The 14,489-nt window shown below is 35.8% G+C and overlaps 1 protein-coding gene across 1 annotated transcript in view; it reads left to right on the forward strand.

The window, feature by feature from the left end:
• The window catches only part of ADGRL3 (adhesion G protein-coupled receptor L3), an 811,898-nt gene that overhangs the window by 673,568 nt on the left and 123,841 nt on the right, over positions 1-14,489 (forward strand). Inside the window, 2 exon segments of the mRNA XM_021100590.1 lie at positions 12,221-12,404; positions 13,346-13,468. Of these exon segments, the coding sequence (XP_020956249.1) occupies positions 12,221-12,404; positions 13,346-13,468 (307 nt within the window).

The following is a 14,489-nucleotide window of genomic DNA, read 5'->3' on the forward strand; positions in this document are numbered from 1 at the left end:
TTAAGAAAGTAATTCCCTGTTTTGGACTACAGTGATTGAGAATGTGACTTCTCTTGCTGATTTCCTTGCCTTTCACTGGTCACTTCTACATCCTCAGATTCTACACTCCCAAACCACCTAAGTACTTGTAGTTTATGTCTCTATGCTGTTCTAATCACTGGACTGTCTTCTTGGATTACTTCTAGATTTGTTTTCCTTTCTCTAGACCTTCTTCTCAGTAACTTTGACTTATCAGTCAAACCTAGTTTATGTGCCAATAAAGAAGCTCTTTGTCCCACTTAGTCTGGATAAATGCCCTCTTTTCACCCTCTGTTTTCCTTTTGGTATAGCAATTATCAAGCCACATTTTAATATCTGTTCACTTTTGTATCTCTGAGCTCCTTGGAAAGGAACAGTGCCACTTTTGTTTCTGTATCCTCAAGACCTTTTAAATTGTACTTAGCACATAAGAAGTGACCTATAAATATTTGCCATTTAACTGAGGCTCTAGGCTAATATTTCCAATTGCTTGCTGGTATGCCCCCTACAATAGAAATTCTCAAAACACTTGCCTACATGCACTATCATCAGTCCCTCACCCCCCATTCTCCCTTCTTTTCACTTCATCAGGCTTTTGCTCCTGCTGCTTTATGGCAGCTGTGCTTACTGAGGTCCTTATTGATTTCATACTGCTGAACTCAGTAGTCAGTTGTCAATCTATTGTACTTAATCAGTCAGAAGCATTAGACACAGCTGATCACTCCCTCTTTCTCCTTCTCTAGGTTTTCATCCTCTTGAGGCTTCTTTCCAGCCTCATTGCAGGCCCATCTTCTCCCAAACCCTTGAGTTGAAGTGCCTCCTAGCTCAGTACTTAGTATTTTCTCTTTTTCCCAGCATTCTCATGGTGATCTCATTGATTTAAATATCATTTATGTGGAGCTACCATCATGGCTCAGTGGAAACGAATCTGACTAGTATTCATGCAGATGCAGATTCGATCCCTGGCCTCGCACAGTGGGTTAAGGATCTGGTGTTGCTGTGAGCTGTGGTATAGGTTGCAGACATGGCTTGGATCCATTGCTGTGGCTGTGGTGTAGACTGTAAGCTATAGCTCCGATTCAATCCCTAGCCTGGGATCTCCATATGCCACAGGTGCGGCCCTAAAAGGACCAAAAAAAAAAATTACCATTTATGTGTTGAAGACTCACAAATATTATCTGTACCACAGAGGCTTTCCACTTTCCCAAACTCCAAAATTGATTTCAAGCTAACTTCTCAAAGTCTTTCACATTTTTTTCCTAGGAGACACCACAATTCGTAATTGAATTCCGATTTTCCCTTGAACACTAACTTTATGTGCACCCAGTTGCTATGGTTCAGTCCACCCCTGCTGTTTTATATAAAAAGTTATAAACCTGGGCCTCTGTAAGGTTTGGGGACATGCAGAGTATGTTTCCACTTGTGGTCTTTTAATTCTGTTTGTTCCCTGTGATTGGTATATCAATCAAATATCTGCCTGGGTAACTCTTTAAGCGATTTTTGTCTTTTTGGAATTGTTACATTTTCAGTGATGTCTACCTGGACCATCCCAGGTAAAAGCCTAAGCCACCCTCTTCCCAACCCCACCCCAGATTTTAGATCTCTCTATTGAGTTTATTTTCCTTTTGTCTTATATGAGGGGCCGGCGGGGGGCGGTGAGGGAGAGATATAGATTTAAGTTTATATCCCTTGCCAGAATGCTCAGTTCTAGAGTTTTTTGTCTTTTTCCTTTCCACTTTAAGATGTATCTCAAGAGTCTAGAACAGTGTTGGCACATATTAAATGCTGAAGAAATACTGAATGAAAAAATGAGCTTTTAAAGGTACTTAAAATTGAACTAATTATCCCTCAGAAGGAGCCTCTCTGTAGTTTTCTCTTTATTTTACAACCATTCTACTTTACCTAGAAAAAAAATCTAGAGTTATTATTTCAAGAAGGGCTTTTTGGATACTTTTATGATCATATTTTTTCTGGATACATACTCTTTCTTCATCTCCGTTGTCAATTATTCTTACTACATTTTCTTCTCCATTGTTAGTATTTCTGGGCTATCAGTTCTTCTCCCTCTACTCAGTTTATCAGGGTAATACCAGACATATCAATGGTTCCAATGAGCTTATTTGAATTTACAGTCCCTAAACTTACTAGACAAGAGCAGATATTTGAGTAAACTGCGGACCAAAGGATTGAGAACATGCCACCTCAAAATCTGCTACCTTGGAACATTAATAATTATTTTGAACTGAAGGCAATTAACAAACAGCAGGCGAGGAAGGACTCCTGACCGCCCTTCCTTCTACTGAAAAGCAATCATAAAATTTCCCACATGCCAGGACGTGAAGAACATTCTTAGCATCAGAGTGGGAGTCAGCCCCAAAAGGGGTCCGTGCAATGCCTCTTTTAGAAAGCAGAGCCACTATCTCATTAAATTCTCATAATGGTTTTATGAGGAAGGGGTCTTTAGACCCATTTTACAGATGAGAAACTGAGGACAGGAAGGTGACTACTTTGGCCAAGATCACATAGCAGGAAAGTGGCTAAACTAGGATTTGAAGCTCATGATATCAATGAGATTTAGTACAAAGTTCCTTCCATGTATGAACTTCAGTTACATATATTAAATATGATTTGATTTACCAAAAAAAAGAATTTTAGTGATTTTTTAAAATTGTTAGAATAATGTGTACAATGTCTGTTTCTTTTCTTTGGGGAGGTAGATATAACTGTTTTCTTTCTCTTAATTTTACATTCATGATTAAAATTTTAAAAATTAAAAAAAAGATCTGTGCAAACAAACGTGCTGAAGTAATGTTTACTTTCCACTGTCTTTCCCCTTGTTTCCCAGTCATTGTCCCACAGTTTACTGCCCCCAGAAACCTAAAGCCTTTCCGTTATCTTGTGACTTCACCACATATTTATCATTCTGTGTTTAATAAAGCCTACAAACTCTCACTCCTAACTGCTTCTTCAGGTCTTTGTTTTTCCTAAGAATGTTCCATTGTGCACATAAAAATATTAAATAAAATTTATATTTTCCTGTTATTCTGTCTTAGGTCAGTTTAATTCTCAGGTATAGTCATAGAATCTAATAGGGTCATGGAAGAGTTCTATTTCTCCCCTGCAAGGCTTCTCTGGATCTTTTAAACAAATGCCCTTCAAGTACTTTGCATTCAAATCAGGAAAACCTGAATTTATCATGTTTTGCCCACTGTCCCCCATAAGTACCTACATCCTCTACTTTTTCATGACCAAAAATTTGCTCCTCTTCCTTTATTCCACTTTTAAGTGAGGGCCCCAGGTGCCAAGCATTTCACTTCTTTATTTTCCTCACTGACCTTCATAATCAACAACTTCTTTTAGTTATCTTTGGGATCTCTCTTTTCCTCCATCCCTGGAGCCAGAATGCATGAATTCGAACCCTGATTCCACCATGTGTTAGTTAATTAGGCTTTAGCAATTTATTTAACTTCTCTGTGTCCCAGTTTTGTCACTTAAAGTTAAAAATGATAGTTTCTACCTAATTGGGTTATTGTCAAAATTAAAAGAGTTGATACCTATAAAACATTTAGATCACAGTCTGGAACACAGTCAATAAATATTAACTATTATATTTATACCACTCCTCTACTTTAAATTCTTCAGTGACTCCTTTGGGAAGAATAGTGAATATCTAGGTTTGCACATCTCTTTGAAAACTCGCTTTCACTTACTAATCTTTCCACTGAACCCTTTGCTCTCTGCTCTGCTGTAGGGAGCTTTTTCCAGATCCTCTGAGATGCTTGTTCTCTTTTCACCTTTATATCTATAGGCACATGCTCTACCCTTTGCCTGTTTGGTCAACATTATAGTTAAGCCTGAAATCCTATTTCTTGGAGCCTTTCTAATGTAAAGCTTGAGCCCTGTGTTCCACTATTATAATGCTTGTCATGTTGTGTTCTATTTACTTGTTTAATTGCCTGGCCTCACTGTATTGTTATCATTTTGAGGAAAGGGAGAATGTCTGTCTCTCTTGCAGTGTCCTAGATGAAGGTACTTAGTTAATGTTTGTTGAATGAATGTTGACTTCGCAAGAAGTTCAAGTTTATAGCTCTATTTAAGACCTATGACACAATCTAGATTTATTTGACAACATTCAATCACTTAATTCTAAATAAGTTTTAAAAATAATACAGTCGATGACAGTATGCTAAAAACAACACTTTTTTAAATGACAAGGGGTCTCTTAAAGGAGTAGACGCAGTTTCATCTTGTTTTGCTATTAAAAGTTCTTAGTACTCTATTAAGGTCAGTTGTGTTATACAATCTAATTTTAATTAAGACTTGAAAAATGCCAGCATTTCACTGTAATATAAAAGAGAGTTCAGAGATTAGTGGTGTTAATATGCTTAGTAATATTAAATGACAGTGATTATAAAAAGATCTTTAGGTTTATTGATCAGATGTGTAAATATAAGTCACTCAACTTTACTTCTAATAAAAATCCTACAAATTTAAAACTGGTTTGAAGATTCTTATAACATTTGACCTTTAAAATTTTTATTTGCATCAATGTCTAAATGTAGATTGCAGGATGGTGTGCCCTATTTATGCAATGATTTTATGTATTTATTTACTTATTTTTAATTGTTATCAATTGTTATTTCCCCAATACATTTTTTTTTTCTGCTGTACATCATGGTGACCCAGTTACACATACATGTATACATTCTTTTTTCTCACATTATTATGCTCCATAATGAGTGACTAGACATAGTTCTCAGTGCTACACAGCAGGATCTCATTGATAATCCATTCCAAAGGCAAAAGTCTGCATCTGTTAACCCCAAGCTCCCAATCCATCCACTCCCTCCCCCTCCTCCTTGGCAGCCACAGATCTATTCTTCAAGTCCATGATTTTCTTTTCTGTGGAAAAGTTCGTTTGTGCTGTACATTAGATTCTAGATATAAGCAATATCATATGATATTTGTCTTTCTCTTTCTGACTCACTTCACTCAGTATGAGTCTCTAGTTCCATCCATGTTGCTGCAAATGGTATTATTTGTTCTTTTTTATGGCTGACTAGTATTCAATATGGAGGTACCTTAGAAAACTATACATAGAAGTACCATATGACCCAGCAATCCCACTCTTGGGCATATATCCTGACAAAACTTTCCTTAAAAAAGACACATGCACTCACATGTTCATTGCAGCACTATTCACAATAGCCAAGACATGGAACCAACCCAAATGTCCATGGACAGATGATTGGGTTAGGAAAAAGTGGTATATATACACAATGGAATACTATTCAGCCACGTAATGATTTTAAACTTTTGCTCTATTTCACTTTAGTCTCAACTGATAAACTTCATATCAAGAAATCAAAAATGAATTAAAGTTGTTTTTATTTTATAAATTTTAAATTATATATTATAACTTATAACAAGTATATAATTTATAAAATGAATATAAATATGTAATATAATTATATATTATAGTTTACATTATAAATCAATGTAAATTCTCTCTATATAAAATATACACACGCACATATATAAAATAGTCAGAAAGCAAGAAACGGGAGCAGAGAAAACGTAAAGACATTTCTCTTTCTCTGCCTATCCTGAAATTTATACATGAAATATATTTTAAAATAACTATATAATTAATATTGTAAAACAGCAGTGTTTGACATGATGATCATTGTACATATTGGTAAAGAAACATTGCATTCAGGAGAACACATCGAAAAATGAAGAAATGGAAGTAAAGAGTAAAATAAAATTTCATATTACTAGGCAGTGAATCAAAAGGATGCCAGCAATTTATTATTTTAAATTTATCTACTAATAGGAAATAATTACTTTTAACTTTCTAATGGGCTGCCTGGTGATAATTTGCGTATTTATAATTTTTGCTTTATATAACACAAAAGAGCTTTAAAAAATAATGAATGAGTTTACAAACTTAAGATCTAAACATGTAACTCTTTTGCCTAAGTATTTTTAATGGCTGTATATTTTCTATTATGGTAAAGTCTGAACTTCTCTAATACTAAGTATCTTCTAGAATCTGACTTCTACTTAAATTCCCTCACTATACTCTTCTTTTAAACTATATTTCCACGTACTATACCTTCTCCTCACCCCAAACCCAATACATCCCCTGCTTTAGTACCCTTTTTATTTATTTATTTATTTTTTTAATTTTTATTTTTTATTTTTTTTGTCTTTTTGCCATTTCTTGGGCCGCTCCCGCGGCATATGGAGGTTCCCAGGCTGGGGGTCAGATTGGAGCTATAGCTGCCAGCCTACACCAGAGCCACAGCAACGAGGGATCCGAGCCACATCTGCGATCTACACCACAGCTCACGGCAACGATGGATTCTTAAACCACTGAGCAAGGGCAGGGATCGAACCCACAACCTCATGGTTCCTAGTCAGATTCGTTAACCACTGCGCCACAACAGGAACTCCCCCCTTTTTCTTTAAAATCATCAACTTGCTCATTAGGCCCCTCAGCTTCAAATTTCCTCATCATAGTTAAAGAAAGTTGATTCATTTCCAGTGTCCAGCTCAAAAGCAAACATCTTCTGGGATCTCTTCTCAGTCCTCCTCAGCGAAACTCCATCACTTTTTGTCCCATGTCATGTGCTTACCTTCTGCTTTGGGGCGCTGGCAAATTGAGATCAGAGTCCCTGTTTTCCTACCTTCTCCTAACCTCACTCAACAGTAGCTTCCCTAGCGCTTTGCATATCATACATACTTAATAAAATCTTTTTGAGTTACTTGAAAGTGAGCTTAGGTAAATTTTAGAATATTTTGGAAAGTTTTTGTAGACTATGTTGTCATAGTGGTCTGCATTCACTGCAATAACCTGGGGTCCTCCTTTTCTCCGTAATTTCCTGTAACTCACCCTGCCTTCCTTCTAAGCCCTGCTGATATCTGACACTCAGAAGACACAGCAAAAAAGTTATAGAACTAAAAGATGTTGTCAGTTTTCCTAATCTATTAATGATTTGATACTAGAAGTAGATTTTTTTTTTGTTTAATGAGCATTTATTGAGTACCCTCAACATCTCAAGACACTCAAATTTACCCTGGAAAAACAGAAATGAACATGATCTCTCCCTAAGAACATAATAATCTACTGAGGAAGCCAGACCCAAGTATGGGCAATTCTATTAAAGATGAGTAAGTACTAAAATGAAAGTCCATTGTGACGTTATTGGTCCTCTGAAATGACAATGATTCAGATAATATTGGCTAGTTAATAGACTTTTTTCATTTGTACTTAGATAATCTTTGCTCTTATAAAACCAGGTGTTTGTTTGTTTGTTTGTTTGTTTTCTCCCCCTTGCTGGTGTGAAAATGGAGAAAATTCACTCATGCGTGTCTTCAATGGATGTCAATTATTCAGAAAAAGTTACTGAACACTTATGTGCCAGGCAGAGTTTTGGGGATTTAGGAATGAGACAGTCACCACCCTCATGAAGCTTACCTTTTCTTTTCTTTTTTTTAGGGCCACACCCATAGCATACGGAAGTTCCCAGGAGAGGGGTCAAATCAGAGCTACAGCTGTCAGCCTACGCCACAGCCACAGCAATATCAGATCCAAGCTGCGTCTGCCATAGCTCATGGCAACACCGGATCCTTAACCCACTGAGCAAGGTCAGAGATTAAACCTGTGTCCTCATGGATGCTAGTCAGATTTGTTAACCGCTGAGCCACAACGGGACGGGAACTCCAGTTTACCTTTCCTTGAGTGAGACATCTAAATAGTCATGTAGATAAGTAAATATCTGAGTGCCTTTACAAAGAAAACAAAACAGGTAATGGACTTAAGTCTTGGGGACTCTCCCCAGGGAAGACCCCTTTGAGCAGCTGATACCTGAACTAAAACCAAAATGAGATCATGGTTAAAAGACTTGTCTTCAGAAAAATACTATCACAATATAATTGTGTATCTTTTCACAAGGCATTCATTCTATTTGGATCTTTATTCTAGTGGTTTTCAAGCGAAAGAAGAAGGTAATTAACTCCCCAGGTATTCTGCTTACCTGGCTTAAGATTTACAGCTCATCTGGGTAAAAAGTGCCATTGATGCTTCTCGTCATAGATCCTTTTATGTATTTTGGGGAAGAAATCCTAGACTATCACAAGCATACAAGTGCATTCTCCTGGAAAAATGACAAAAAGTTATTGGAAGGATAAATAGCTGGTTGTCTCCAAAAAGTTTCCCAGTAGTTATAACAAATAAATACACTGCCCTTTTTGAGATATATAAAATGTGGTTATTCATTTTATAACATCTTTTAACAAACATACTACAGTTATATGCTCTGAGTAAAATTAGTCAAATGAATTTTCTTAAGATCTTAATTTAGTAAGAGGTCCAATAATATTGTGTAGTGCAAATATATGTCAGAAGGATATGGTATGACCATGATCCTGGTATGAATCTAAGTGACTTTTCACACTTTCTAATTCATATTTAATTTTCAGAAGGTCAAAAGTGACTTTAGGAGTTCCCTTGTAGCTCAGCAGATTAAGGATCCAGCGCTATCACTGCCGTGGTCCTGGTTACAGGTATGGCACAGGTTTGATCCCTGGCCTGGGAACTTCCTCATGCTGTGGATATGGCAAAAAAATTTAAAAACATTTTTAAAAGTGACTTTAGAGTCTAGTCCATAAACTGTATAATGAGAAGAGTAATATCTAATATTAGTATGCCCCTAGCCACCCTCGAATTTAAACTTGGTGAGACTTATTTTCTTGGGTAGTTCACACTTGGTTGACTGGTTAGAAAACATGAGTTTGTCCAAAGGAACACAGAAATTTAGTGGCATGACCAGAATGTAAATTTCCAGTGGCCATCTCCTATTCGGTTCTAGCGTTTTAAAAACTGGAGTGAATTAACATTTAGTTTCTGACAAAGGTATTGTTGATTAAATTAACTTCTCAAAATTTTAGTTTATTTCCATCTGTCGAAACCATTAGGTAGTTTTTTGTTTATTTGTTTCATTTAATTTTTTTTTCCTTTTGGATCAAAGCATTGTGGCAAGAATATATATTTTTTAAAGATAAACTCAGAACCAATCTTATTTTCTTCCAACTTTATAATACAAAATTTAGGTCCAAAAAAATAGGTATATCAGAAAAGAGAAATTAGTGAGAACTGCTAGACCTTAAAGTGATGTCCCAGTACCTCAGTTTAGTCAAATTCTTTGGATGTTTCATGTTCAACTTTGGTTTCTAATTATAGTTAGGCTCATTTCTTTGTAATCAAATAAAATGAAAACCAACTTGTTTTTAAAGAAATGTTGTTGATCTAAGAAAGCAATGCAAATAATTAGTTTGAACCCTCCACCCCCCAAAAAAACCCCAAAACAAACTTTATTACCAGATGTCGTTCTTGGGTAAAATGCATAGGTGTGTAAATTATGGGGAAAACAAAATATAGATATTCTTTGACCATTGAAGATGTGTGACTATTTAATTGGCCTTCATTAAATGGTAACAGGGACATGTCAACAACCTTTGGAAAGTGTACGCAAATTGTATTAATTACAAAGCTGTTGAGATGTACTTAACTGTGCTGTCTCACTAGCAGAAAACAGCTCAGTTAGTTCACGCCTCTAAAACGCATGATGAAGTATTTAATACACATGTTCCTCCCAGGCCTCAATAGTAGTTAAGTTGTGTAACAGATCCACTTATGATGACGGCATTGTGGAAGCATCATTCTTTCCAAATCCCATTTCGGTGTGAGTATTTTACAACTGTCAGGGATAACTTGTGCTTTATTCAGTGAAGATCTGTCTTATTCCCAGCTAGACTTTGAGAGCAAATGAAAGCAAAGGTAGCATTGCACCCAAGCACTTATGAACCAGGCAACCTTATGAAACAATTATATCATCATCTCTAACTTACAGAGAAGTAACTTGCCCAGCGGCTCACAAACGGTCAAGTGGGAGAGTCCAGCTACAAACCCAGCAGATATAGTTCCAAATCCTCCACTGATTTTAGCACAAGAAGGTTCTGTTTCAATCCTTATGTTGACATTTCCTTTCAGTTATACTTAGGCAATCATAACAGGTGCTATTTTAAGAATAAATCAACATTAGATTTGTGTCTTAACCCACCCAGGTTTTAGTTTGTTGTTTCTTCAGTAAACTTGGAAATCATTTGGGCTTTAAATAGGAAATTTCTCTAAAGAGTATGTCTTATTTGGGAAGATGCTGTTGTTGAAATGTACTCAAAATATATAACTATGAAAACATATTGCACCCTATACATTTTCAGTTGCAAAACTAAGGATAAGAGGTGTCTTTTATTTGCTGTCAATTTAAAGACATGTTATTTTAGCTAAAGCAGTCTGTCGTGAACAGTTTCCTGTTTAGAACATTCTCGGAGTTGACCATAGCTGCTTCTTTTTCTTCTTTTCTTTTTTTTTTTCTCCTCTTGCATTTTTTAAATTTAAAAATATTAAAAGTGATAAAGGAAGGACAGAAATAATTCATTAATATTAAAAGGGCTGCTTCTCAAAGACAGGCATAATTTCCATTGCATATGGAATTTTCAGAGCATTTCTAATGAATTCAGAGGATCATCTAATTCCAAAAAAAAAAAAAAAAAATACTTCCTCGCACTCAAGAGGTCATTGTCCTCTATTTGGCTTCAGAAAATACCTAAACTTTTTTTTTTTTTTTTTTTGGTTCTCTGTCTGGCACCTCCTTTTTTGGCATATCCTGTTGGCATCACCCAAGTAGAGAACTTCCTGGAAAGCAAGTCATATTGCTGTGATCAGAAATGCTTTTGTCTGGCTTCTCGATCATACTTTAAACACAGAACAAATAATAGAGTTAAGCATACTATGTGACAGTACCCAGTCATTAAACACACGAGAGATTTTTTTTTTAATTGTGCAAAGTATTCAAGGTGCAAGTAAAACTATTTTACATGAAAGTCCAGTGATGTTGATTTTTGGCCAGAACATGGAATCGCTGGGAAGAATATCAAGAAAAACAACTTTTATCAAAAGGCAAATTAGTTTATGAAGCTGATGTTAATTGACAGCCAAGGTGTTTCATTATGAAGCTGAATTTTTAACAGTTGTTCCTTGGATACTATGAAAACACCAGCCAAAAGAAAGCATTTCAGTGTAGTGGAGATTTCTCCAGTCTCTCCCAGATCCTCTGCCAACTTGTCAATAATGTGAGTCCTGCTTTACAACACCTTTATGCAGCCTGGAAAGTTCCTGTGTTGGCTGTTTATTCTGGACTCGATGCATATTTCATAAGCAACAGGTTGAAGGATGATCACTGTCAAACCACAGGTGCTGTATTTTTCTGGTTTGCAATTCTCTATGTTTGAGTGAGACCTTTAGAAGACCTTATTGGAAGAACAGTTTTTTCTTGTAACCTGGAGCATAAAGCTAACCACAGGAAATACATAAATTGTAGCTAGAGAGATGATTCTTTTGGATAAAGCAATAAGAAATGTGGTGCTTTATCTCTATGTGTGAGTGTACCTACTGCTGACTTTTTTTTTTAAGAAAAAACACCTGAGGTTCATAGGTAGCAAGTTCCAACTGTTTATTCCCCTCCCTAATAGTAAGCAGCACAGAGTTTTCTCTCCATTTATAACACATCCAAAGACCCTGGAAGTATGTACGCTTTGATATTTTCCCCATCCTGACATTTACTAGCTGGCTAAGAAAAAAATTGTTTTGCTCAGTGAGTCCTTACCCTGTAGGCAATAGATTCTTGTATTGTCCTGTCTAGAGTCATCCTTTTGATTTCTGTTATGTTCAGCATCTTGTTTTATGTTGATATATACAAAAAATCATGTTTTTGTGGTGATGTGATAAAAGCATTAGTTTAAATTACTTGCCAACAGTTTCCCAGCCAAATAATTTAATTATGTGATTATAGGCCTACTGAAGCCTTTGCTATTGACTTAAAGAAGCAAGCATGGCTCTATTTGTTGTCCTTCAAAACAAAAGCAGTTTTTCCCATTGCCTTGCAAAGTCTCAGCTAGGGTTTTGCAGAATGAAATCATGAATGCTTCCACTGCAGCATGTCACAGGGGAGGCTGGGACAATACCGAACCCATGCACACTGCTGATCCTTGCTTGCTGGGCAACATGTACACCTGGATTTCTGACAGCTCTCTGAGTTCACTAGAGACCTATGCCATTCTGTTCATCCTCTCGTAGGCAATGGTTGAGACAGTTAACAACCTCCTCCAGCCACAAGCCCTGAATGCGTGGAGAGACCTGACTACAAGTGATCAACTACGTGCAGCCACCATGTTGCTTGACACAGTGGAGGAAAGTGCTTTTGTGCTGGCCGATAACCTTTTGAAGACAGACATCGTCAGGGAGAACACAGACAATATTCGTAAGTGGCCTTGTTATGCAGAAGGGCCAGAGAGGATCAAGAGAAAAGTATCACCTTGTACAGCAGAAGAGGAAAAAGAAAAAAATATCATCTATGGTGGACCAGATATTATGAGAGATACTTTATTTCCCTGCAGATAAGTTATTCCTTTCCTGTATTTAGGAGCATAATATCTGTCATTGGCTTAGAAATGTCCTCATAATTATGTCTGTATCCTCCTTAGGACGTTCTAATATTAGATGCATTTGCTGAGATCACTTACCGTGAGGTCCATTTATTTATTTTTAATTTTTATGTATGTATGTGTTTATCTCTGTATGTATGGTAGTATTTTAAATTTTATCTGTATGGGCCCCTTCAGTTATAGTAAGAATATCTCTGAATTATATAAACTATGAAGAAGTTCAGTCATTTAAGTGAAAGTAATAAAACAATTTTTGATAATTGTGTTATTGACTCATAAAGAGTATAAATCTATTTTTAGTGTGTATAAGGATATAGCTGACAGTTTTATTTTAGAAGATTTGATAAAGCTATTTCAAACTTATTAGATTTAAAGATAGATCAATATCGATACTGATATTGATACAACTCTAGACTGTAAAAGGATTTTTACTTAGTTCATAAAATAAAGATAACATTTTGAAAGTAAACTTACAGTCAGTGACAAATCATAAGGATTTGAGCTTGAGTTTTAAACTCGAGGATTTATAATTGATATTTTTCTATTATTTACCTGATTCTAATAGCATTTATCTGCTTTATTTTGAAAAAAATTAAAATATTAAGAAAAAAATTTCTAAGTGAAAGACTGAATTCCTGTAAAGTTTGGCAAATAGAGCAGTAATTCCAGTGTTCTGATTTCAGAAATATTTTTAATAATTCGATTATCTTAACTTTGGCATGTTTCTCAATGAGCACTATCTCCTTGCCATTAACAGAACTGGAAGTTGCGCGGCTGAGCACGGAAGGAAACTTAGAAGATCTGAAGTTTCCAGAGAACATGGGTCATGGAAGCACCATCCAGCTTTCTGCAAATACTCTGAAGCAAAATGGCCGAAATGGTAGGTAGAGTTTATTAAGTTTGATGGAACTGAGCTTGTCATTCATTCATAGTGTCTTGGCTTGGAATTTTAGGTCTGCTGTCTCTTCTTCTCTCCTCACTCCTTATTCTCTTTCTTCTCTTCTTTCTCCTCTTCCTTATCTCCTGAACCAACAATATTGCACTAATATTTGCTCTACAAAATTCTTGGTTAGATTTGGCAATTCTGTTATATATCAGTTGTAGAAGAATGTCAGAAACTTGGATGTGAGGGAAATTAATAAACAGCAAAATCCAGATGTTCTGGCTTTTTTCCTTGAAAGGAGTAACTCTCACCGAGTTGACAGATTTAGTTTCTAAAAATTTTAATAGAAATTTTACTTGCCATTTTAAAATGATATACTTTTTTTCATATTCACTTCTTTTTTCAGATATTTCCATGCTTTTCCTTTGCACAGCATATAGAGAATGTAAATGTAAGGAGATGGTTTTGAGAAATGGAACTGGTAGGTACAGGTCATTTAGTACTAGATTACATTCACTGAATATAGGTAAATTTACATAAATAATTAATCTATAGAAAAAGTATGTCTCAAGCCTCACTAATATTAAATTTTTTTAAACATACTTTTTGCTAAGGAAGTGAATCCTTAACCTTTTAAGTGATAGCAAGATGACCTGAGACTGTAGCAGCCAACTCAAAGACGATGTTTCAGATTACAAGGTGAATGAATAGTTTTGAAAAAAGAAGAGCCTGTGAAATAATATTGAGAAAAACAAATTATGTTTGTTGCCAGCAGAACAAAATTCTTCATAAGTGTTGGAAATCTTATAAGACTGAAATCATAAACGCTATTATATTGCTAATTTGACTGTGTGAATTTTGAGGCAGCAATAAAAGGTTCCATAGAACAACAGTTCCTGCATTAACTTCCTAACTAGTGTCCCTTCTTTGATTCTTGCCCCCAACAGTGTATCCAGTTGACAAGGGTTCTTCCAGTTGACCTTTGTATTTATGTCAAAGGTCATAACTCTGACCAGCT

The sequence above is a fragment of the Sus scrofa genome, chromosome 8, assembly GCF_000003025.6.
Source record: "Sus scrofa isolate TJ Tabasco breed Duroc chromosome 8, Sscrofa11.1, whole genome shotgun sequence".
NCBI classification, from domain to species: Eukaryota; Metazoa; Chordata; class Mammalia; order Artiodactyla; family Suidae; genus Sus; species Sus scrofa.